Source organism: Danio rerio, chromosome 12, assembly GCF_052040795.2.
Source record: "Danio rerio strain M-AB ecotype USA chromosome 12, GRCz13ab, whole genome shotgun sequence".
Classification (NCBI taxonomy): Eukaryota; Metazoa; Chordata; class Actinopteri; order Cypriniformes; family Danionidae; genus Danio; species Danio rerio.
The window spans coordinates 31,918,928-31,945,000 of NC_141032.1; the positions used below are offsets into that span (position 1 = coordinate 31,918,928).

At 39.3% G+C, this 26,073-nt stretch overlaps 2 protein-coding genes across 6 annotated transcripts in view; one reads left to right on the forward strand and one right to left on the reverse strand.

Annotated features, from left to right (window-relative positions):
* nrg3b (neuregulin 3b) overlaps positions 1-19,585 on the reverse strand; it is a 275,221-nt gene extending 255,636 nt beyond the window's left edge. For both annotated transcript variants that reach the window (XM_087276507.1, XM_087276508.1), the window contains exon 1: positions 17,665-19,585. In XM_087276507.1, the coding sequence (XP_087132633.1) occupies positions 17,665-18,523 (859 nt within the window). In that variant the 5' untranslated portion in view covers positions 18,524-19,585. The remainder of the gene's footprint in view (positions 1-17,664) is intronic.
* Positions 1-26,073, forward strand: part of LOC147834501 (uncharacterized) — a 382,782-nt gene that overhangs the window by 293,810 nt on the left and 62,899 nt on the right. For all 4 annotated transcript variants that reach the window (XR_015504250.2, XR_015504242.2, XR_015504251.2 and 1 more), the window contains one exon: positions 25,420-25,541. The gene's annotated coding sequence lies outside the window, so the exon portion shown is untranslated. Of the gene's footprint in view, positions 1-25,419; positions 25,542-26,073 lie in introns of those variants that run through there.

Below are 26,073 nucleotides of genomic sequence, written 5' to 3' on the forward strand. Positions count from 1 at the left end.
AACAAGTGCTGAATCCCCCCCTCCTGCACACCCTGTTTTTGATGGGTTCGCCCTGGGTTTGACCTGAAGCAAGATGGAGCTTGCCTGAATCACAGAGTCGTCACGCCCCCTATCATGAATATATTTAGCACCGCACGCTCCTTGCACAGCACCCAAACATGTAAAACACACACTCGTTTTTCACACATATACTCTCTCTAAACGTCATGCACACACACACGCGCGCACACACAAAAGGCATTGGCAATCTAACCAATCTTCAAGCAATCTACCACAACAAGTGTCTCTGGTTGGCCTTTTGACATTGAGCAGTGAGAGGCAAGCATCACAGCCTTACCTCTCCACTGCTCTATTATAAACACTCTGCCTCCAGGCTGTTTCGCTGCTCTCTGGACAAACTGAGCTCCATGACGGAACAGAAAAATCATCCATCGCATCAGCCCATGTCACAAAGATTGCTTGCAGCAGACGGCATGGTGAAAACATGATCTCACACATACATCTATAACTGTCATGACACAACTTGAAGAGATGTGTAGTGCTATCAAGTAGCAAAAAACACAAACATTGGGTTTATATGGCAGGCGACATGGTGGCTCAGTTGTTCATATTGTCGCCTCACAGCAAGAAGGTCACTGGTTCGAGTCCCGGCTGGGTCAGTTGGCATTTCTGTGTGGAGTTTGCATGTTCTCTATGTGTTTGCGTGGGTTTTCTCAGGCTGCTCCGGTTTCCCCCACAGTCCAAAGACATGTGGTACAGGTGAATTGAATAAACTAAATTGACTGTAGTGTTTGTGTGTGAATGAGTGTGTATGGATGTTTCCCAGTACTGGATTGCAGCTGGAAAGGTATCTGGTGTGTAAAACATATGCTAGATAAGTTGGCATTCATTCCGCTGTGACGACCCCTCAGGAATAAAGGGACTGAAAAAAAAATGAATTAATGAATGAATGGGTTTATATGGTATCATTACAGTACCATCTTGTGTATGATGCTATAATAAAATATTTAAAAATTCACACGTTTAAAATATAAACATTTTAGTTTTAAATTATAGTTATATAGTATATTATAGTATAAGAATTACTTTAGTTTACTCAAACTAAATTTACTTATGTGCATTAAAATCTGTGTGAACCAGAAGTTGCTAAGACTTTTATTTCAGTATGTTGATGTATTTACAACAGAATATTAAGTAGTGGGCAGAGCTTTACTTTTGTGCATCATTCCCTCTTAGCAAACAAACAGTAAGAGGGGTGTGCTTAAGAATATTGTGGCTGAAGCCGTCAAACTGATGTCAGCAGAGAAGCACCGCCACTCTAATCGCAGAAGCAAATGGTCAGAATTTGATAGAAGACTTTGATAGAGTGTGGATTTAAAATTAAATAATTATATATTCAAACATATTTGATTTCAGCTGTAGTCTCCAAAGAAATGCTAAATATACTTTTAATCAGCGAATCACAGCAACATGGTCAAGACGATCTGCTGCAGTTAAAACTGAGCATCAGAATGGAGAAGAAGCTGATTTAAGTGACTTTGAACATGGCATGGTTGTTGGTGGTAGACAGGCTGGTCTGGGTATTTCAGAAACTGCTGATCTACTAGGACTTTCATCCACAACCAGGGCTGCATGATTAATCGAAAAGAAAAAAAATCGCGATCTTGTTTCAACCCTACACACAATCTTAATTCTGCTTTTCTACGATTTAACCAATTATAATTTCAAGGTCAGGAGTGAATCGTGGCGGTCGCACAAGTCTTCACATTTTATACTCATTGCTCAGCAACATGGACACCTCCAAATGGTGTTAAAAGTGTCACACACTGTATTTATAAGGTAAAATTCACCTTATGTAACCAATGTAATTTCTGTCTTAAGTGTAATGACGTATTTGCCGCTGCCAAATCACACGTGATTATTGCTAATATTATAATTATAATTATAATTATAATTTTTATTATTATTATTATTATTATTATTATTATTATTATTATTATATTACTAATGTTATTATTGTTATTTTACAATATGTTTGAGTATTAACAATAATAATAGCCTACTTATTAACCTTTATTTTGTATCTGCAGAATTGTGAGAAAATCATGATCTTGATTTTAAGCAAAACAAATCATGACTTTCATTTTAGCCAGAATCACCCTATACGCAAAGCCATCTCTAGGGTTTACAGAGAATTATAACGGAAGGAAATGGGGAAGGACGATGAGGAAATATCTGATACTAAAACATTTAAATTGTTGTTTAAAATTTGAATATCACTATAATATATTAACCAAAAGTATTGTATTTTTGATCAAACAAATGTAGATTTGTGAGCATTAAACAGTGAGCATTAAGACTTTTTTAAAAAACATTAACAAATAAAAAAAACTGAATAACAATAAATACATAAAACACATTTCATCACACAACCAACACAAAACAAAACACTTTTACAACACTGACTGCCACGCTGAAATCCTCATCTCACACACATTTATAGCAGTCACGGTGCACTTTGAAAGAAGTACACTGCTTTTAAACAGGAAAAATTATATTAAAAAAAAAAAAAAAGGAGCAGGGAGCCTGTAGGCCAGAAAGAGAAATCCATCAGTATACCGTGACTCTCAAATCTTCAAGCCATATCTTCCCATAATCTTTATTATTCCCTCTGAAATTTGCTGGCCAGGCTGGACGAACGGCAAATGGCATCCACACTATGATGTCTGCCATCACTAAGGAGGGAGGGGTAGACGCTCACAAAGGATACGTTAACAGCCCTTCCATCCAGATGGCTGAATGAGTTCCAGAGGGGAGACACACACATACACATCCACACACAGAAAGATAAGACAGGTGTGGGAAAGGCCACTAGCCTTAATTTTAGTTGAGACTGCATGCTTGAGCACATCTTATCATATTCCAGCAGAGCAGTATGCCACGCTGGGATCAAAGTGCTCATATTTAATGTTGAAGGGCCTGTATGCACAGCACGCCTACAGCCATGCCATGGAGAGAGAGAGAGCTGGAAAGCGGACCTCAAAATATTTGCAGAGATGTGCATGTTTGACAAGGTGAAAAGGGGAGTCTTTGAACTCTGCAGCCTAAGTGCTACATGAACTCCGGGTATGTGTGTAAGCATTAGGCGCTGCACTGACTCCTTTAGTTCTGCCAGAGTCGACTAATTCTGAAGCACACCAATTCAGCTGCGGAATATCAAATGTGCATAAATATATATGTACTGTAAGTGTGTAGGTGCATGTGCACTTGTTTATGTGGTTTACGAGGACAAATAATTGTATAATGACAAGGGTATAACATACAGTAGGTGTTACTTCGTTAACCCTTTAACCACCCCTCCAAGAAAACAATAATTGGATTGCATGTCTTAACTCTTAATGTCGCTAGTTAACACACTCAATGCATTTTATTTTTCAACACATCCCATAATTTCTAAAATATCAACCTCTACCAAATGGTTGATATGTCGGTTTATGGTAAAAGTACAGGAATTAGTACATATACTATAAAAAATCTGAAAATATCAAGTGTAAAACTAATTCATTTTAAAAACATAATTAAAATAAAACACTTTTGAATACTAAATCATCTTTATTTTTTGAGGTATGCCATAAAATATGTCAGACTTTCATTTAACATGTTTGCTTGTTTTATTATTATTTTTTTTTTTACATTAAAACCGAAATCATGTGGAGTAGCGCAACAGGATTATGTTTGTTTGATTGTACTTGTTAACCAACAATGCTGTGTAGTGTAAACCATTTTTTAAAACAGTCAAAATATGGTCAACCTTTTGGTGGAGCAGGCAGTTAAAGGATTTAGGTGGTTTATGAGGACACACCTAGTGTTCTTGTAATTAAAAACACTTAAAAATTATACTTGTCTTCGCAATAGCCTAGTGGTTAGCGCACTGACATATGGTGCAGTAGCACTTCAAGGTGTCCCGAGTTTAAATCCTGGCTCGAGGACATTTCCCGTCCCTACCCCCTCTATCTCTCCCACTTCACCCTTCTGTCTAAAAATACTGTCCTATCTACCTAATAAAGGCAAAAAGGCCAACCAAAAAAAAACTTAGATACTTAATGGAATATTACAAGTAGTGATACAATTGTGTGTGCGTATTTGTACATTATATTCTTGATGTTATGGGGACCAAATGAAGTATAGCATTACCAGTAAATTTTGGCCTTGTGGGGAGCTCATGAATCACAGAATGAAGTGTTTTGAAAATGTACAAATTCTGAATGTTTTCTGAGAGGGTTGGGTTAAGGAATAGGGGGATACATATTAATAAATGATCAAATAAATATTCATATAGGCAGTCTATTAGGTGGATGATCGATCAATACTGCCATTCATAAACATTCATCCATTCATTTTCCTTCGGCTTAATCCCTGATTGTCACCACAGCGGGATGAACCGGCAACTATTCCAGCATATGATTTACACAGCGAATGCCTTTCCAGCAGCAACCTATACTGGGAAACACCCATACACTCTCACATTCACACGCACACTCATTTTGTTTACCCAATTCACCTATACTGCATACTAGGGGGGAAACCGGAGCACCCGGAGGAAACCCACACAAACACAGGGTGAACATGCAGACTCCACATAGAAATGCCAACTGACCCAGCCGGGACTTAAATCAGCTACCTTCTTGCTGTGAGCCAACAATGCTAACCCCTAAACCACCGTTCCGCCTCATTTATAAACATTATACTATTAATAAAGCACACCGACAGCTGAGACATACTTCAACTGCAGCGTTCGCACACAAGTCCAAATTTTTTTGCAAGCCATCCTGAAACTAATCATGTGTCACGCAGTGGCTGACAGTAATGACACGACCGAGACATGACTGTTAGTGCACGACAAAGCAAGCAGCATGAATCTGGCAACAGAGATGATGCACGCTTTTATTTCTCATCCGCATCATCTCAGCTGCGTGGACATTCTCTCCTCTCACACATGCTCCGTAAACACAGCATCGGACTGCCAAAAACAGCCAAGACCGCTGATGCCGCAAGGCGTACGGTGAGTCATATTCATAAGGTAAACAGTAACCTGTGAATTTTCTACTAGCTGATGACTTTTCTGGAAATAAGTAGTCATGCAATGCAAGTTGTTTTCCAACTCACAGAATTTACCTTTAATATACTCTTATAAAAGACCACATGTGCATAGGTACCAGAATAAGGTAGAATCTGATGGTAGCACAATAATGGCCCTATCATAAACCCGATGCAATAAGGTGCAAGATGTGTTTGGCACGATTTGTTGCTATTTTTACACCAGCGCAACACTAATTTTCATGTTTTGCACCACATTGTTTCAATAACAAATACACGTACGTCACTTTGTAGACTTAGAGGTGTGCTGGTCTGAAAAGGAGATGTGTTACTCCTCAGGGGTCAAAGACCGCGTATTCACGTTTTGAGGCGTTTTCTCCTGATAACGCAGAGAAGAACTTAAATTACACTTTCATTTTCGATTGTACAGATAAGAGAAATACATCAATCAAATCTGTTAGGTGTCTACATTTTTCTTGTATACACTCACAATAACACAAAACGTGTCTGCTTCTGCAAAATAAGGAAAATAAACAGTGTAGTCATTCTTTCTTTTCTCTTTCCGTGTTGGAAACTGTTTTTAGATTTTAGCGCGTTTCTAAAATACACTGAAACTTCACAAAAACAAATCACACAGACATGAGACATATTTCTAGAGAAAGCTTGAAGTGTTTACTTTTAAATGTAACAATTGCATGTTGAAAACAAACATTGATTGAAAACATAATCTGTATGAAACCAACACTATGTCTAGTTTCTCAGTCTGAGCTCATTATTTTTAATGCAGCCACGCCCGCAAGGCTTTGCTATTACACTCGTGATATACATCATATCTGCATCAGGCTTGGAAGGTGAACTTTCAAAATTATTTTAAAAACAAATGTTGTCTCGATAGGTAATGCATAAAATTCTCCCGGTAGAAAGCAAATCACGCCGGCTCTTCCTATGTCCGCTATTATTACAAACCGAATTAGGCTGAATGGAGGAGGCTCATTCTTTATCCTGATGCAGATGGTCTGTTTAACTGTTTTCTCTCCAGTAAAGCATTCAGTTTTTCCACTTACAAAGTGCTCCATGTAAATAGCAAATGTGAGGGAATGTAAGATGAGACTCTGGTTGGTTTAATGCACATTATGCTCAAAACACACCCACAACTCATTACAAGAGCAAGCACAACCCTTTTTGACCTTGCACCAGGGCGCAAAGCCTATTTTTCTGACTTTAAAATAGCAAAAGTGTATTTAGACACGCCCTTAACGCTTTTGCACCATGTGCTTTAGTCTTTGCGTCTAGATCATTAAAATAGAACCCTAAATCTGCTGCCTGAAATTCTTAAATAATGACATCTGGACCAGATTCACAGGTGGAAGCCGAATGCAGTAATAGATATTTCTGCAGTACACTAAACAGTAATCATAAGTATGCCTGCTGAATAAACACCGGCTGCCAGAGAAACCCAAACTACGCCACTCCCTTTTAAAAAATAAACAATTCACTTTTTTTTCAAAGTCAAAGAGAATGGGGAAAACATGAACCAAATGTTCACGCTGAGAACAAAATGACAATACAGTAGAGAATAAATCTGGGAATATTTGGCACACCAGGAAGAACAAATCATACTCGACACCTGAATATGTACCTGGATGTGATTCCTACAACAAGTATATTCAGGTAAAAGGAACAAACTAGATGTCATGCTCTGCAAATGACTGCAAGTAAGGCATCACTCCAGAGCAGCGTCGACGTCAAAGTGCATCTTCCTGCATTTTTTTTTTTTTTTTTTTTTGACTGAGCTATTTTTATGTGCTTTGTTGCATGTTGAGCAGATCAAACACAATCCCTGCGCTGGAGTTCCTCTCTGACTGCCTGTGACAGGTGCTTTAAGAAATGCTTGGTATTGTTGGTGTGTAACTCAACTATCAATGATTTAATATTTCACTTCAAATGGAAAGCGAGAGATGTTGTGGAGAGAAGATCCTCAGCAGAGCACGCTATTTTATAATTCACACTGTTGCCTGACAGGTTGAGAAGCCCTCCGTGTAGCTGGAGTCGATGAGTCCCTGAGACTTGCGTTTCCCCCACTCATTATTCAGGAGATGTGCAAACTTTGTTTTGGGGCGGAACGCGGGTCATGGATCGTTACTGGGAAACAGAAGAGGAATGAGGAAGGGAGATAAACATGGAAGATGGGAGATTAGAGGAGAGCCAGGGTTTGGGGGTGAGCAAAACATTGAGATTGGAGTCGTTTACATTATCCCTCCGAAGCTTTTACCAGGATTACACCAATGAGCCCAATGCTACTGCTCTGGACAGCTCTGTACACTTTCATCGCCCACACACACTTATACGCATGCATACTGTATACACACAGAACACAAATCCCTACAAACACATTAAAAAAGCTACGCTTACGCTCTCTCTTTCTCCATTATACTAAACACAAACACATACTCTCAGCTCATTCTGTAAACAATGCATATTGTGTAACAATATTCATTATATTCTAATTAAAATGCTTACAATCTAAATATCTGATGCTTCAGAATCCATTCTGTTGTTTCATCTTCACCTACTAATTCTACATATGGCCTGTAGGTTGCATTTAAAATCATTCTAAACCAATTTCCTCACAAATTAGACCTATTCATAAAATGAAAGCCTCATTGGGATAATGCACAAACCAGGTACACAGGGGAATATTTCTTCAATAAAAAAAAATAGTCTGAAAAGAATTTGATGAGAATGTCCCTTATGTGCTTTTTGATTAGGGGGAAGTCAGGAATGATGCGTCACTTGTTTTAGACAAGACCTTTCAAGGTTTTCATGGCAAAATAGCTTTTTCAGAGAAATATTCAAGGACGCCACTGATGGGGTACAACGGGGTGACAACAGGGTTCAGTGAGAGGTTCATAAAATTAGAAAAGGACTGTCATAGGAGTTTTTTTAATGCACTTCACATAACAATTCCTTTCCCCTTTAAAAAGGTTGAATTCATCAAACAGAAAAAAGACTACAAAATGTACCAAATTTATTTGTATAATCCATTTTCATTCCTTTAACATAATAATAATAATAATAATAATAATAATAATAATAATAATAATTATCATCATCATCATCATCATCATCATAATTAGTTTTGTTATTATTAATATTATTATTCATTCATTCATTCGTTTTCTTTTCGGCTTAGTCCCTTTATTATTCCGGGGTCGCCACAGCGGAATGAACCACCAACTTATCCAGCACGTTTTTATACGCAATGGATGCTATTTCCAGTCACAACCCATCTCTGGGATACACTCATACACTATGGACAATTTAGCCTACCCAATTCACCTGTAAGCATATCTTTGGACTTTGGGGAAACCGGAGCACCTGGAGGAAACCCACGTGAACGCAGAGAGAACATGCAAACTCCACACAGAAATGCCAACTGACACAGCTCGAACCAGCGACTTTCTTGCTGAGAGGCAACAGCACTACCTACTGCGCCAATGCGTCGCCTATATTATATTATATTATATTATATTATATTATATTATATTATATTATATTATATTTATTATATTATATTATATTATATTATATTATATTATATTATATTATATTATATTATATTATATTATATCATAATGCATTTGTATTTGTATTTATATGTGTATCTGCACACCCAAAGCAATAAAAATCCACAGGCCAACTACGCTAGGGCCTCACCACCACACACCAGCTGCAGGTGGAGAGAAAGGACAGGGGTAGAGTCAATTCAGCGAAGGGGGATGATTAGGAGACCATGATGGGCAGGGACTGATGGAGGGAATTTGGCCAGGACAGCAGGGTTATACCCCTACTCTACTGGGTAAGCACCCACTGCTGGCCTCACTAACATCACTTTTAACAGCAAGGCTAGTTTTCCCAGCTGGTCTTCCATTCGGAAACTGACCAGTTTTGGGCAGCAGAGTGATAAGGCTGTGGCATAAAAGCATTTAACCTAGCATTTAGCATTCATATAGTATTACACAGCATACTTGATAATGTTATGTATGCTGTATGTACAGTTGAAGTCAGAATTATTAGCCCCCCTGAATTATTAGTGCCCCTGTTTATTTTTTCTCCAATTTCTGTTTAACAGAGGGAAGATTTTTTCAGCACATTTCTAAGCATAATAGTTTCAATAACTTATTTCTAATAACTGATTTATTTTATCTTTGACATAATGATAGTAAATAATATTTTACTAAATATTTTTCAATACGCTTCTATACAGCTTAAAGTGACATTTAAAGGCTTAACTGGGTTAATAAGGTAAACTAGGCAGGTTAGGGTAATTAGGCAAGTTATTGTATAATGATGGTTTGTTCTGTAGATTATCAAAAAAAATAAATAAATAATAATGCCTAAAAGGGCTAATAATTTTGTCCCAAAAATGGTTTTAAAAAAAATAATTACTGGTTTCATTGTAGCCGAAATAAAACAAATAAGACTTTCTCTAGAAGAAAAAAATATTATCAGACATACTGTGATAGTTTCCTTGCTCTGTTAAAGATAATTTGGGAAATAATTAAAAGAGAAAAATAAAATCAAAAGGGGCCTAATAATGCTGACTTTAACTTTATATAATGCTATATATAATATTGTATAATTATTCATTCATTCATTTATTAATTTTCCTTTGGCTTAGTCCCTTTACTCTTCAGGGATCTCCACAGTGGAATGAACAACCAACTTATCCAGGAAATGTTTTACACAGCGAATGCCCTTCCAGCTGAAACCCAGTACTGGAAAACATTCAAACTGGAAAACTCATTCACACACATACACTACAGCCAATTTAGTTTATTCAATTTACCTATAGCGCATGTCTTTAGACTGTGGAGGACCCGGAGGAAACCCACGTGAACATGAGGAAAACATACAAACTCCACCCAGAAATGCCAACTGGCCCAGCCAGGACTTGAGCCAGCGACCTGTTGCTATGAGGTCTCAGTGCAAACCACTGAGTCATTGTGTTGCCCATTTCATAATTATATTATTAGTAAGTATTTCATATTTTTTTAAACAATTTCTCCAGTGCAGGTGGATAATGCTGCATTCCAGAGCTGGTCTGCATCTCAGCTTGACAGCACCTGCTCTCCCCAAAGGCCACTGTGCCAGCTAGAAAGAAGTGTCAAAATGGAGTCTCCATCCACAAATACATACGGTACCATTCTTCTCTAAGTACTTTAGCCTCTTATGAGCATTCCAACGTACCAGGTGCAGAAAGCCCAAATGTCACTTCCATCTATGCTTATCTATCCATTCAGAGGCGAGCTGATAACTTGCGTAATTCAATACAGAGGATATGCAATAACTGAACTGTAATCCCCTTTACTCTGCCACTGCAATATGCAATAATGTCATGTCATATCTTGTTATAGGACAAGATGCGAGTTTCAGCCTATGAACAAATGGGTAGGAGGTGGAAAAGGCAATAAGAGACCAAAGAATAAAAGAGCAACATAGACAGTATGTTTTTTTCTTATATAAAACTATGGCTTCAGAAGTCTTAAGTGCTAAAAGTCATATAGACCAATTTTATAGTGCTTCTTTAAAACTAGAACTTTTTCTTCTTTAGTGTTTTAAAAAATAATAATGAGAGTTGGAGAGTTACTATAGCACAGTGGGTAGCACGATAACCTCACAGCAAGAAGGTTGCTGGTTCGAGCCCCGGCTGGGTCAGTTGGCATTTCTGTGTGGAGTTTGCATGCTCTCCCCGTGTTCGCGTGGGTTTCCTCCGGGTGCTCTGACTTCCCCCACAGTCCAAAGACATGCGGTCTTGAATAAGGTAAATTAAATAAGCTAAATTGTCTGTAGTGCATGTGTATGAATGCAAAAGCGAATGGGTGTTTTCCAGTGTTGGGTTGCAGCTGGAAGATTATTCGCTGCATAAAACATACACTGGGTAAGTTGGCGGTTCATTCCGCTGATTAATAAGGGGACTATGCTGATAAAAAACTTAATGAATGAATGCATATGAGTTAGAAACAGGGGCATTGCAATGCAGTTGTGACTTAGTAAAAGGTTTCTGATAAATGCTTGTCTGATTATAGAAGTTACAGATTATAAGCAAATATAAAAAAATTATAATTTATAAATAATATTGTGTTTACTTTTCTATCATCTATCAGAACTTGTGCACTAGGATGCCTCTACATTTTCAATGCCACCTGAACAGTATATTGACTTGAGCCTTTTAATTATAAATGCTCTCTGTGGGATCGCCCTCCCGGACGAGCCCCCTCTCTGACCAGAGATCTTTGACTCACTTTAACTTTACCCTCTTGTTCCAGCACCCTGTATGTATCCCAGTACTGATAATAAGTTTAAAACCTCTCTGGTTTGTTTACCAAACCAGCACAAACCAGTTTTTTTTTTTTTCAAAATAAAAAAAAAATGTAAAAAATCAGCAAGTAACATCTTTTCAGTAGGGAACTGTGCCAAATACCAATAATTCAATACAGTTCCTCAAAAAACTGTTTTTCTCTGCACTGCTTCTTTTTGTAATTCCTATTTATCTGTACTTTACAAAAGGTTAAGAGAAGAGTTGTCTGCCATAGCATCACAGTTAACTGGTACAAGCAGTTTGCGGAATTGCATATTTGTCTGTGAACCACTTTGCCATTACAGCAAGGTTTTCACCTGAGTTGAAAGGCTATTTTGTGGTGAAAAACATGCATACATGACTCCATTTTACTGTACTGGAAATGGGACATCCTCACCACTTTTAAAAAGACGGCATCAATTATTTACCCTTGCAACCACATGTTTTCTACATGTTTCTCTTTCTGTGCATTAATATTTCAGCCTACCCTGCGACATCCGTCCCCCCAAACTCTTGGCTTCCCAGCGGACATTTTGTCCACATAAATCACATGGTGACATTAAAGAAGCCTAAGATGGCCTTCACTGCCACTTACCGCAAGTACACATCGGGGCGCATTAATCTCGCCCCCTCTCCTGACAGAGGAGAGAGCCCGGCACTCGTGGCACACTAAAATGTCAGTAACAAACAAGGCCGCTCTAAAGAGGATTGTCTGTAAGTGCACAGTTACCCAAAGACCGTGAGGACAACGTCCGCTGAAAATGTCACGTCACTCCTCTGCGATAAAAAGTCAGCTAATCTGAACGATAAAAGCAGCTAAGTATGGTACTTTATTTTGGAAGAGCATAGGAAATATCAGGCGGAGTTAGAAGTTCCTTCTCAATGTTCACCTTTTACTCTCTGGGCCTCTAAGGCTGTGATTGGTGCTTGAGCATCACATGGTTACCCTGTTGCTGGTATCTGGGGAGAGCAGTGTGGCAGTAGCAGCTGGAACTATGCTCCTCTTGGCCCGGATGAAAGCCTTGCTGACCTCCCATGAGACGGCGCTAAATGGATTTCTGTCTTTAATCCCTGTGTATGATTTTATGGTACACCTTCCCCAAAGGAGCCACAGGGGTTGCGGTGTACAGGAGTACTAGAGTGCATGCTATGTGTTAGCGCGTCAAAATTAATAATCACCACGTCAGAGGTTTCTCTTCCCCGAGCCCTCTATTTTAGCGGTGAGTGTGTGATTTTCTGGCTATGTTTCTTTCCCCGGGCTTTAGCCTGACATGTTCTCAGTGTCTCTCCCCGATGCCGCTTCGCTTTCATACCTGACAAAATCCGCTCAACCACGCCGGCTTCCGACTGTGCCGCGGAAGGTGTGCGTGGAATCACAATGATGTGTCAGTGAAGAAGCATCCCTGCCCCCCAAAGGCAGATAGCCAGCTGCATTTAGAGCGCCAGCCGCCCACTGCCTTCATACACAGGAAGTAATGAGGCTTGGCCCCCTGAGCCAAATCAACCCCAGACATAGATGGGACACAGAGACAAACATAACACATACAGAAAACTCAGGCGTGTAAGAAAAGGAAACAAGGAAATAAAGGAGGAGGAGTGGATGAAGAATAATATTAGTGTAGGACATGCAAAGGTGGAGGCTGATGCGCATCAGGGTGAAAGAAACAGTTGGAAGACAGGAAAGAAGATGAACGGTTCAGGTTTCAGCATTGCGGCTAATGGACGGCTGCATGCCATCCTTCAATACAATGGGATAATAATACAGATACGAATGAGAGATGCGCTCTCATTGGGGCGATTTTAAAACCATGTTAGTGTCTCACTTATTCAATTGGACTCCTATGGAATATACAACATAAGCCTCTCCTGGTGCATTACCATGCAAGCCTCACCAAAACATGAGATCATTTTGCAGTCGTAAAGATGAATGTGCTCGCACATGGCCACTACCAATGCATTTCATCATGTTCCCTCTCAGACAATCCTCAGAGAGTAAGTCCAAGCAAGGGCGGAACAGGCTTGTATTATATTATACAGTAATGCATTACCAGACACAATATTGCACATTCAAAATCCAACTTACAGTCCACTACTCTTTTGCTGTTTGCCATTCTTATTTATAAAACAGCTTGGCCCAACAATAACACCTCTCTTGTTTGATGCTGATCTATTCCAAGAACCAAATCTGGTCTCCAACCATCTCACATTTCACAATATAAAGAAACTCCACACTCTTTCAGGAAGAAAGTCTATCACTGCATTAATGTATCATATAGAGCTGCACAGGAAAACAAATGTAAAAATAAATGCACAGTAATATTCATATTTAAACACTGTAAACAATAAAAAAGCCAGCAAAGGTGCATTTAATTTTCAGGTGGCAGTAAATTCTGGCCCAGATTTGGCATAAAGGGTGTGGGCCAAACATAACCCGGGTATGACAGAGGTGGCATCGACTTTAAGGTGGCACGCAAAACATGGGCCATATCTTAAATGTAGAATTTAGTCCAGATGTTAAAAACTGATATGTGGGCCACATAAGTTTGGCCTTTCTTGACCCACATCTAAAATAAAATTTTTAAGTGAAGAAAAATTTTTTACCAATCAGGTCACTATAAGAAAACACGCCCCTAAGCGAAATACTTTATGTGTTTAACAATTGTATTGCAGTCTTGACACACCAACATATCTGGCCCAGTTCAGGCCCACTTATGGGTTATTAATTTGACTGAGACTTGGCCCAGAGATGGTCCATGTTTGGCCCTTTGTCTGGAAGCCAGACTTAGTCCAGCCAAGCAAAAGCTAATTGTGTGGGCCATAGCTGGGCCAGAGAAATTTTGCTATGTGGGTTATGTTAAAGTGTCAGCCCATAGCCCTACCCCTTCACATGAACACCCAAAACAAGGAGTAGAGGTGTCACAATTCTCTTTAGCTTGAAGTCTTAGTGCTAAGGGGAAAGGCTAGAAAACCCTTGAAACAGAGATTTTGCAGGAATATGTCCAAGTTGTAAATGCACAGTACAGTTATGAGCTTATTGCCACATTATATTGTTATGATATACGCCTTCAGTGATTTCCTGAAGATAAATACCAAAGTAAATGCAACAAATAACTACAGCAGTCAGCATCATCAATCTCATATGAAGAGATCGCGATGACATATGATGACGTGTGCAGTGTTGTAGTGCTGTCCCATTTCCTAGGGGTCAAGTTTTAAGCCCTTTCCCTTCACACTCTGTTTCAAGGGCCTAGGGCAGCGGTGTTCAAACTCTGTCCTGGAGGGCCGGTGCTCTGCACAGTTTACCTCCAACTTGCTTTAAAACACCTGCTAAGAAGTTTCTAGTATATCTAGTAAGAGCTTGATTAGCTGGTTCAGGTGTTTAATTAAGGTTGGAGCTAAACCGAGTTTGGACACCTCTGGCCTAATGTAAGGGGTAAAAAATAGAATTGGGATTGGGCCTTAGTTAATCCCAAAAATGTGTTATTAATTGCTCAATCTCATGTCATTCCAAGCCCTTGAGATCTTTGTTTATCTTCAGAACACAATTTAAGATATTTTAGGCACCCCTATAATGTCACTGAGGAGAAGAAACTAAGTCCTTATTTAAGTTTTATGTGTGCTAAAAAAAGGATTCTCCTAGCTTGATGCTATCCTGATTGAACCACTAAAGGCATATGTTCTGTTTTGAGAATGTTTTTGGTACCTGGTCTGAACTTTGAACAAGCCAAAAAAAACCTTGCTGTCTATGTCAGAGCTCTCAGATTTCACCTAAAATATCTTAATTTGTATTCCCAGGACAAATTAAGGTCTCGGGGGGTTGAGGAAGAGTGATTAGTAAAATAATTGTGATTTTTGGGTGAACTATCTCTTTAAAATATATATTTAACCAACTATTCTTTGCTTTCCATCTTTCTAACTGACTGCCAAACAGCTATTCAACTCAAGAAGAAATGCTTTTTGAGCACCAACACATTCGAATGATTTCTGAAGTATCATGCTATTGAACACTGAAGTCATGTCTGGTGGGAACTCACAGGAATACGATTATAATTTAACAATTGTAATAAAATTTCACAGTAAAGTTTAACCAACCAAAAACCAATGCATATCTTGTTTGTTTTTTAATATTTGGACGTCTACAGTACTAAGGATGCACCACTTGAAAACCTTCTCAATAGGTATACACACTGGGAAATCGCGGGCCCACCCATAAAAACTTGTCACAGGTCCTCTGAATTTTAATATTGACCCTGGCACAGACAATGTCAATGTATAAATAAATGAAAAAGACAGCCATGCGGTCTGGAAGAACTCTGGCCGTAAGCATAGTTTCTTTGGCCCCAGAGTCAGGGCCCTCTTTTGCCCCTCACCCCTTCCTTATCAGTATTCGCCCCAGGGCACTTTCAGCTCGAGAGAAAATTCACTGCACTGTGAAAGAGAGAACGTGTGGCATTAAATTATACATAAGCTTCTCTTTATACAAGCAGTTTGCTATGTTCTCGCTGTTACGACTAGGGTGTTGGATCCAGTTTACATAGTCACACATAACTATATAGCAATGAAAATGTCGCCAAGGGGTATAAAGATGCAGATCTTGACTCGATTGTTCCCTTACAAAAACACACAAGCCAGGGTTAACAGCTTAGATTTGTATATGGTGTAATCCTCTCTATGTGTTCTGTGTGAGGAAGAAGCGGGAGCTGTAATGTGTGCATTTAAGTTATCACTGCAATTGTCTTCTCTTTGTAAAGGGCTGTTTAAAGTCCCAGGATTGGATGACATTCAAACTCACGCTGGCTAATTGGTGCTGACAGACAAAATTGATGGCCTGTTTTTAACACCTTGCTTTATAAATAAACAGCGTTCCACATTTGATTACAGAAGTATATCAAATTAGCATGCAGACTAATGCTAATTCCCAATTTCCTATTCCCTAATAAAGCAAAATCATTTTTTCACTCTGAAAACTGAGCCAGGATTTTGTCTGAATAGCACATTCTCTCGGGATTCAGGTGAATTGAGCAGTGCTGGAGTGTAACTAACACAAACTCACTAACTTAGTAGCGTGACAGTAGATTGGATTCTTTGGATTTAGCATAGCTTTTCCATGAACAAGCTACTTTTATTGGTGAGTGCTACATTGTGTGACAAAATCCAAGAACAATCCAACTGAAATGTCTCTCTCACACAGGCAAATGCTGTCGCATTGCAATGCCATGCTATTAATTGTGAAGTAGTTTGCTTGAGTACTGAATGCATTTAAAAGAATAATTGTATAAAACTAGCTTAACTAAATTATGAGTGGCTTGTAGCCTGACATCTATTATTTCAAAATAGAAACCTTAGCACTGGAACTAACAGGATTATCATTCAGACATACAAGGACATACAAGGAGTCATACAGACACAGATAACAATGTAAATACTATTTCCCATTTGCAGCAATCTAGTATCTCTCATCATCAGTTCTTTCTTGTGTGTGCACACACTCCCTTCGCGAGTGTCTTAGCATGTATCCACTGCCTTAAGTCTACCTACTATACCTACTGCAGTACTCATATCTTTACTTATCTAAATGGAATCTCCACCCTAAGACCTGATCTCCACTGACAGGACGAGAGCAGCCAGCACCCTCTCTAGCACTACTACACTTCCTCTTTTGCTTTCTATCTGTCTCTCCACCTCTCACCTTGAGCATCTGCTTTAGATCAGGCAATCTCTCCCTCTAACAACAGACCTGCTTTATATGGGAATACATGCTAATGCTATTGCGCGGAGGGAAAAAAAATGGAAGCTGCAGCACTGGGAGTCATTATTCTTGAAAACTGATATGAAACAAACAGAGCAAGTGGGCAGACGTGTCCACACGATACAGAGAGGATAAAGACAAAGATGAAAAACAGTTGCCTATGTGCTATCTCATTAACATGCAGAACTAATGAACTCAGCAGCAAGCACGAACACTGTTAGACTGCTTCACTGCCTCTTTGTAATGCCAGAAAGCGAGCTAGAATAGGTATCTATAATGAAGTTTGAAAGGATTTTTTTGAAGAAGCAAACAAAATCAGTACTGACCAAATGATGCGGCTATAGAACTGAAAAAAGGTGTTTCATAAAATCATGGATCATCACAGGCAGTGGGACAAGCACACGCAAACAAACACATCCATATTTATAAATTAAACCGTTTAGTTGATCACACTTACGTGTCCTGAAGCGATGGTGTGGGCGAGTAGGTTTGGTGGAAGGCCCCTTGGAGGAGCGCCCATGGTTCCAGCGTTGACCAGGCTTGGAGGGCGATGCAGGGGTAGAGGTCGGTTGGGCAGCTTGGGTGGTGGTAGTGCTCGTTGTAATCGTAGTGGTTGTCGTGCTAGTGGTGGTCGGACTCGGTGGCCCAGCTCGTGCAGAAGGTGATGCGCTTCGACTCCCGCCCTCACCGTTGGGCTTTCGGACAGTGGTGCTGCGTGGAGTAACCTCCTTTCCTCCTGGTGGAGCAGGATTGGTGGCCCGGGTTGTGGTTGTGATGTTGGTCACTCGCGTTCCCACTCTGTTATGCAGGTGTGGAGCTCTGTTTCCTGAGCCTCCCCCTAACCCCCCACCGCCACCTCCACTGCTGCTACTGCTACTGGCCGTGTGGTTTGAGGACTGCCCAATTCGAGTTCTTTGCACTGTACCTGTGCCCTCAGCTGCTCGAGTTGCAGAACCTGGAGCTGCTGAGGGAGTGGTGGAAGTGGTAGATGCTGAAGCATCAGAACCCTTAGGCAGGGAACTGGGTTTAGATAGGAAAATCGGGTCCTGTCCAATGCGATTGGCGTCCACCAGATCAGTTGGGACGTAATCCTGCACTGAGCCCACCACAATCCATTTTAGAAGCATCAGGCTGAGGCCCAGGCCCACAAAGCCCATCAGCAAGGGCACAACACAAAGCCAGGTCTGCTGGCGTGGCCAGACTGCACAGGGGCCACAGCGGAGGGGCCCTGGGGCCCGGGGAGAGGCTTGTTCACCCCCGGGCTCCTCCAGGGTCATGGTCTCCATGGTGGCCCCTAGTGCTGTTCTCTCACTCATGCTTCTGGGGTTCAGGGCCCAGCCAGGAAGTAGTGCAAGCAGTGGAGGGGGCTGGGGAGGGAGCCAAAACTGGGCATCTCATTAATATTCATTTAACACTCTTCCACAGCTACAGATACATGCAATACTGACTACTCACTTGAAAAGCACAGCGAACATCAGCTTATATATATTTATATACATATACGTATATGTATATACATATATAAACACATAAATAAATAGATTATATACAATACAGTAAACAAACCCTAAATCCCGAAGACACAAGTAGTCACGTACACACGCACACACACACGCACATACACGCACATACACACGCACTCGATCAGAAACCTAAAAGGAGTGGGTTTGGGAGAACAGCGGGTTTTGGGAACAAGCCTCTGTTTAGTTCAGCTTCCGAAGAACCAAAGGTAATTCCCAAGACGTTCCATATATAGAGGCAAAAAATAGAACAAAAATTAAGTTTTGCAGATCCGTCGGTGTTCTGCCTGGAGTCAAATTTTCCTTGTAAATCCGTGAGTGTTAGTGCGAGGGCAGCTCCCTGCTGCAGATCTTCTCTCACAGCTGCATTAACGCATCGGTCGTCGCGGCTGGCGCAGCCCTGCCTCTGTGTGTGAGTTTGTGCGTGTGTGTGTGTGTGTGTGTGGAGAAGCTCAGGTAGTGGCAGAAGCACAGCTCCACACAAGGGACAGCTCTGCGTCTCTCGTTCTCCCTCAACACGGCACTTTGTCTCTGGCTACGTAGCTAAGATCTTCCCTCTAGTCTCTACAGCGGTGCATCAGTGGACACGGGTAGCCGGTAATCCACCCCACAGGAGAGAACAGCGGAGAGGGGGAGAATGATGTACTGTGATCAGGCAGAGATGGCTGCGAGGGTTAAATCCATCAGATCCTTTTCCCAATCCCTGCCCTCAGTTCTCCCGTTTTGTCAGTGCACATCCGAGCTTCTGCCCTGCATCCGTCATTGCACCAGAATTCAAAGGCAGTCCTGTCTCTGAGCTTGCTACATTCCCACACTGAAAGACTCAGACCTTGGCAGAAACACAGGCACACAGAGTGTGAGAGAAGCGAGCAGAGGGAAAGAGAGGGAGAGAGAGAGAGAGAGAGAGAGAGAGAGAGAGAGAGCGGAAACAAGAGAGGGAGAGAGAGCAAGCAGTAGAATGTGCGACGGATAGAAAGCAGAAGAGGAGGGAGAATGAGTGGGTGAGCATGAGACTGGGAGAGAGTGAGATAGAGAAGGGAGGGGGGAAAGGAGAGAGTGCTGCTCTGAAAACTGATGCGGCTGCTTTTCTTAGAGGCTGCAGTGTGTGCGTCTGCATGTGTGTTTTCTTCTGTGTGTATGTGTGTGTATGTCACAGAGAAGGGTGGGGGTGTGTGAATGATGCTAGTTATAAATTTCTTGAGCAGCCACTCTTTTGCCTTCCTGGACTTTCCATCTTTGTTGACTGCATATGTCCAGATTGACAAACATGGACTGCCAAATGAGTGTACTTGAGCTTGTTTGTGAACAGAAACGGAAGTAGAGGGTGGAAAAGGAAAGAAACCAGTGAAGGAAGGAAGGAAGGAAGGAAGGATGGATGGATGGATGGATGGATGGATGGATGGATGGATAAAAGGATGGATGGATGGATGGATGCATGGAAGGAAGGAAGGAAGGCCAGAAAAACAAGAGCAATTAATGTAATAAAATAAAGAAGTAAGAAAAAACATCAGTGAGGACAGTAAATAAGAAAGCAATGAGGGAAAAGAGATAAATAAATTGGTAACAAAAAGAAAAGAAAGTGAAATGAAGGAAGAAATGAAAATATTGAAATAATGACAATGGAAGTAAGGACAGTGGGAAGGAGATAGAGAGAGAATAAGGGATAAGAAAGGGGAAGAAAGAAAGAAAGAAAGAAAAAAAGAAAGAAAGAAAGAAAGAAAAAAAGAAAGAAAGAAAGAAAGAAAGAAAGAAAGAAATACGTTTTCTGCTCTATTAAATCCAGCAGCAGTGGTTCTAGAGAAATTGCAGCCCATGTAAAGTAGTTCAAATCCCCCATAGACGCCCGTCTCACAGACACACCCCCTGTGTTCCTCTGGGACAGCGAGAGGAGAGGCTTCTGAAGACAGATTGGGACATTCAGTCTTGGTGCCAAGTTGGGGTGACTTGGTTTTGAAGACTTAAACCAGGACACTCAGGTGGTAGAGGGCATCCCTGTTATGCTTTAGTAGTCAACGCAGTTAGATACAACTTCCAATTAACCAAAGAAGAACACACAGCACAAAGACAAACTCTGGCTGACCTGATTTATTCAGTTTCTGATTTATTCAGATTTACTAGACTCCACGATCAATGTTAGAAATTATACATTGAATGTTAAATTTGACTTATTTGCAGGTCAAACACATCTTGTGAAACCTGGATAAATTACATCTCGCTCCCCTTCAAAATTGAATAGATCACAGAATCCTGGATAAATGCAATGAAGACTTTATACACTATTTAAATTTCTTTCTTTCTTTAAATTGAGCAATAATAGTTAAACTATTAGCAATTATTAGCAATATCTCAATTAGACACACTGACAGTATGGGATTTTCTTTTTCTTTTTTTGTAATGGCATAACTGGGCACTTGATTAACAGCTTGTGTAAAAGCTATGTATTGTACTGATGTACTGTGTGATGGTACGTAGATCATTCTAAAGGCTGTTCAAATCAAATGCATTTGTTTTAAAAAACACAAGATTATTAGATGTGAGCCAAATTTCTGGATTATTATTATAAATTTAAGTTGAATAAGCTTTTACAATGTGACCACCACATTTTATGTTTGAGATGCTTCAAAAGCCACAAGGCACAAAACAATCACATGCATGTTTGTAGATAATCTATACAAAGTTATCAGATTTGAATGCAAAAACATGGAAAAGCTAAAGTCTGCTAATGGTGTTATACTTTTAAGCAGTCCACCTCTAAAACTGAATAACTACATTTTGGCTATGGATTTTGTAGCCTTCTTATTGATACTATTTCTAAATATAAAGGATTTTTATAGGAAGTACAATAAGCAGCTTGTTGACAGTATTACCAATTTTGGATCATGATAATTTAATCACAGACCAGCTTCAAAAACTCTCCTTCACAAACTGGATGTTATTTACCATGCAGCAATTGGCTTTGTAAATGGTGCGCCATTTAATACCCATCACTGTTAACTGTATTCATCGCTGACTTAGCCTTCTGTTTAATCACATCAACAAATTAATTAGTTTCTATTAATTCACCAAACGTTTATTGGGAAAACTCCACGATATTATCGTCACTTTTGAAACGTTTAGAAAACATGTCGAAATCTGCGCTCTAGTAGATTTAATAACCTTTGTGTACCAAAAGTTCTACTCTTTTCAGTTTTAAAAACCTTAAAAAGCTCAACACTTTTATTCTACTATCATCCTTTAAAAACTCAGTTCAGGTAATAGTACAAGATCACTTGCTTGTTTTTATTTTTTCCTTGGTTTTATATGTTATTATCTGCATTTGTAAAATTGTTATTGTATTGTGTCCCTGCAGCTTTCATGTCTGCTTTTTATGTTGCCTCTTGGCCAGGTCATCATTATAAATGAGAACGTTCTCAATTGACTTACCTTAAATAAAGGTTATATTTAATGTCTTTCTCCAAAGATATTTAGCAGGTTAATTTGTTTTACATTCACGTTTACATTTACTATATGCACTCAATGATAGTATTAATCATTTGGAATTTTATTTTCTGTAACTAGCTTACTTTATAAGTTTTTATTAAGAAAATTATACTTGAACTATGTTGGATTCACATTTTAAGCACACCTGTTTAACATAAAAATTAATTGTAATGTTTAAAAATTAAATAATAAATTATCTGTAAGTTAGCAGTTTTCGTGTATATATATGTATATATATATATATATATATATATATATATATATATATATATATATATATATATATGTGTGTGTGTGTGTGTGTATAATTGTGAATGAGTGTGTATGGATTTTTCCTAGAGATGGGTTGCAGCTGAAAGGGCATCAGTAAAACATTTTAATAGTTTATAGTGATATAATGTCTTGATTAGTGTTGTATAATGCGGTACAAAACCTTTTAATAAACTGCCTGTACATCTTCTATTTTACAGATGATTTCTCTATATTATTTTTTATCATAATATTATTTCAAACTATTAAACTGTCAATAAAAGTCACTTTTAATCTGTAGAGTCGAATTTTCAACATCAAAAGCTGACAGAGCAGAAATTCTTTTGCAATATAGTCCTATACCATTTTTCCCCAACTCTATTTCTTGGCGTCACACCAACGATACACATTTTGGATGTCTGCCTCATCTGACCCATTCATTTCTGGTCACAGAGTCTCAAGCATGTGATTGCCCAAGGACAATGAAAAAAGGAAAGAGCACATATCGATATAACTGCCCCCATTATACACTATATCCTTATATTGCAATTCTGATTGCAGCCTTGGTGTGCCTCCAGGAACAGGGTTGGGAAACACTGCCCTACACACAACCAGACAAACACAGATCACTCACCACACAATACAGAAGGTTAAAGCCCTCATTCAAGCAGATCCCTCTGCAAACAATCAATAAGAACCTTTATAAAAACCCTTTCCTCTGGGGGGCACTAGACTGTGAACGCACACCCAGCATGAGTGTGACCTGGGGTGGATTTGGACACTTTTACGCTCTGATTGACAGCGCTTGATTGACAGATGAGGATGTTTCTGCAGAAACAGGGACAATTAAATGTACTGTGACCTCACACAGGACCTTCTTCTAATAAGATAAGAGAGGCTGAGGGAGAACACGGTGTGAAACCGGGAAAACAGAGCACATGCATGCCTTTGTTTGTCAACCGGAGCACTGAGGGGAAACAAAGGCGTGATTGACAGGGTGAGAATGAGAGAAGAAGAAAAAACAGGTACATCAGATGAGAACAAGATAGTGGTGCAATTCCTTACTTGGAGGATGCAAATATTTACATAAGTTGTGCCTCATCTACAACACTGGATGGCATGTCAATAACACAGGCAAGAGCAGAGGGATTCTTCTTGACTCAGAATCACTTTAGAGGTGGAAAAATGTTTGCAATGCCTTACCGAATGACTTTGAGCTTCAGTAAAAGAGACGTGGCCTGCGTAACGTCATGAGCACAATATTCCCAATGTATTGGATCTCTTTTCCTCTGCTGAGCAAATGAAACCAACACCACTTGAATAGACATCGTAAATGACAGGACTCTCAGTACACATCTAAACATTTATTTCTGAGTTACCATGGATTTAAATAGCAAATAGTCCTATAAAAGAATTATTGGACCTACTGACAAAATAAAATCAAAGAGACTGTGCCATTAAAGGAAGGCAATTCTCTGTTGGGTTAATGTCTTGTTAGTCCACGCAATGGAGTAATCATTTTCTTACTGGTCATTTATTAATCTTTGGGTGCAGTTGGCCTTTGGTTGAACTGGAATCATCATTTAGGCGAGCCTTGCCAGAATAACATAATTGCATTTAGGAGATTGGAAGAGATTCCGTCTGTTCAAAGGGAAGAATCTTTTTTCCCATTACACTTGAGACTGGACTGAGATCTACCCACACTCACACACACCCACATATTTACACACACACACACACACACACACACACACACACACACACACACACACACACACACACACACACACACACACACACACACACACACACACAACAAAACAACAGAACGCATTCTCTCTAACATTCTGGTGGGAAAAGCTTTGTAAAAGCATCTGAAATGGTAGCATAATGCAAAAGATTTCAAATGCCCAGGCTTGAAAATACAAAGAAGAATAAAAAGCACTGATCTGTATTTTACCTTTAATAATATTCAGCACAAAAATAATACCTTTTGTAATATAATTCCTATATATTTTAAGGACAAAGTCAGAAAATAAAAATGAAAGCAAAAATTGTATATATGTATACAATATGTTTTTTTTGCTTTTATTTTTATTTTCTGACCTTTTCCTTAATATATAGTTTTTTAATATATAATTATAGATATTAATATTCTCTTTATATATATTTATGTCTCACTATGTGTGTGTGTGTGTGTGTGTGTGTGTGTGTGTGTGTGTGTGTGTGTGTGTGTGTGTGTGTAAGAAGCAGTAAAATTAAATACAGATTTTCAATGTGACAAATATATATATATATATATATATATATATATATATATATATATATATATAAACATTAAAAACAATTCAATATTCACATTAATGTTTTATATAACAAAAAGTGACTAAATAGGGATAAATTGCCATTTAGCATAACCTATATTTATATGAAAATAAATAATGTATTCTGACCTCTACTTATAAAACTAAATAATAGAATAAACACAGGCTCATTCTGAAAAAGAACTGCTATAAACATTTCTGGAGAGCACCAAATATATCTCAGAGGGTATGTTTTTTTTTTTTTTTTTTTTTGCAGTTTTTGTTTTCACGAATACACTAGAGGCCGCTGTGTATGCTTTTTCAGATCTGAAATTTCTAGATTTGCCATTTGCACCTGCTGTTCACACGTAAATCCACCAGAGGCTGCTGTCAACTGACTTATTGAATGACTGACTGACTGACCAATCGACTGGCCCACCCTTCTCCTTACCTAAACCCAACCAATAGTGTCTTCAAAAGCACAGATTGAACCACCCATCCCCTTGCCTAAACCCAAAGAACAGTTTTAAAAAGCAATCCAGAAAAAGAAAAGCCCTCACCTGATTTCTTCCACGTTTTCAAATTTTACCACATTCTTACCCTGTTATTTACTTGTTTATTTAATTTTTTGGCTTCTGTTTTTGTCTTATGTGCATTTAGCAACCGTTCTTTGCCTGACTTGAAACCCGGCATCGTGGTCAACTCTTTCTGTGTCTCAAGTCCTCTGAAGTACATGGTGAGCTAACTGTGCAAACTGGTAACAGAAAGCCATCCATACTGAGGTAAGCAGTCAGCTAGTTAGCTTGAAAAGGAACAGCCTCATTCCATCCCATACCGTTCATTTTAAAGACAAAATGCAGACGTACGTACATCTGGCTACATAATTAGCGTTCTCCAGAAATGTATATAGGGGTACATTTTCAGAATGAGCCTATATCGATTGAATAAGTGATCATACAAAGCATTTTATGGTTGTGTTGTGATCTTTTTTAGTGAATTTTTAATATGCTAGCTTTAAAAATGTATATTAAAATGTAAATATAATGTCACCAGGTAAAATTAATTAGATTTTGTGACATTGCAAAAGCAGCTTCAACACATCTTATAAAGTTTACATTACTATATGACCAATAAATAAAAAAAACATCAGTAGAGGACCACAAAAAAGATAATAAACATATGAAATGTCCTGTAATGGCACTGGCGCAGTAGGTAGTGCTGTCGCCTCACAGCTAGAAGGTCGCTGGGTCACTGGTTCGAACCATGGCTCAGTTTGCGTTTCTGTGTGGAGTTTGCATGTTGTCCCTGCCTTCA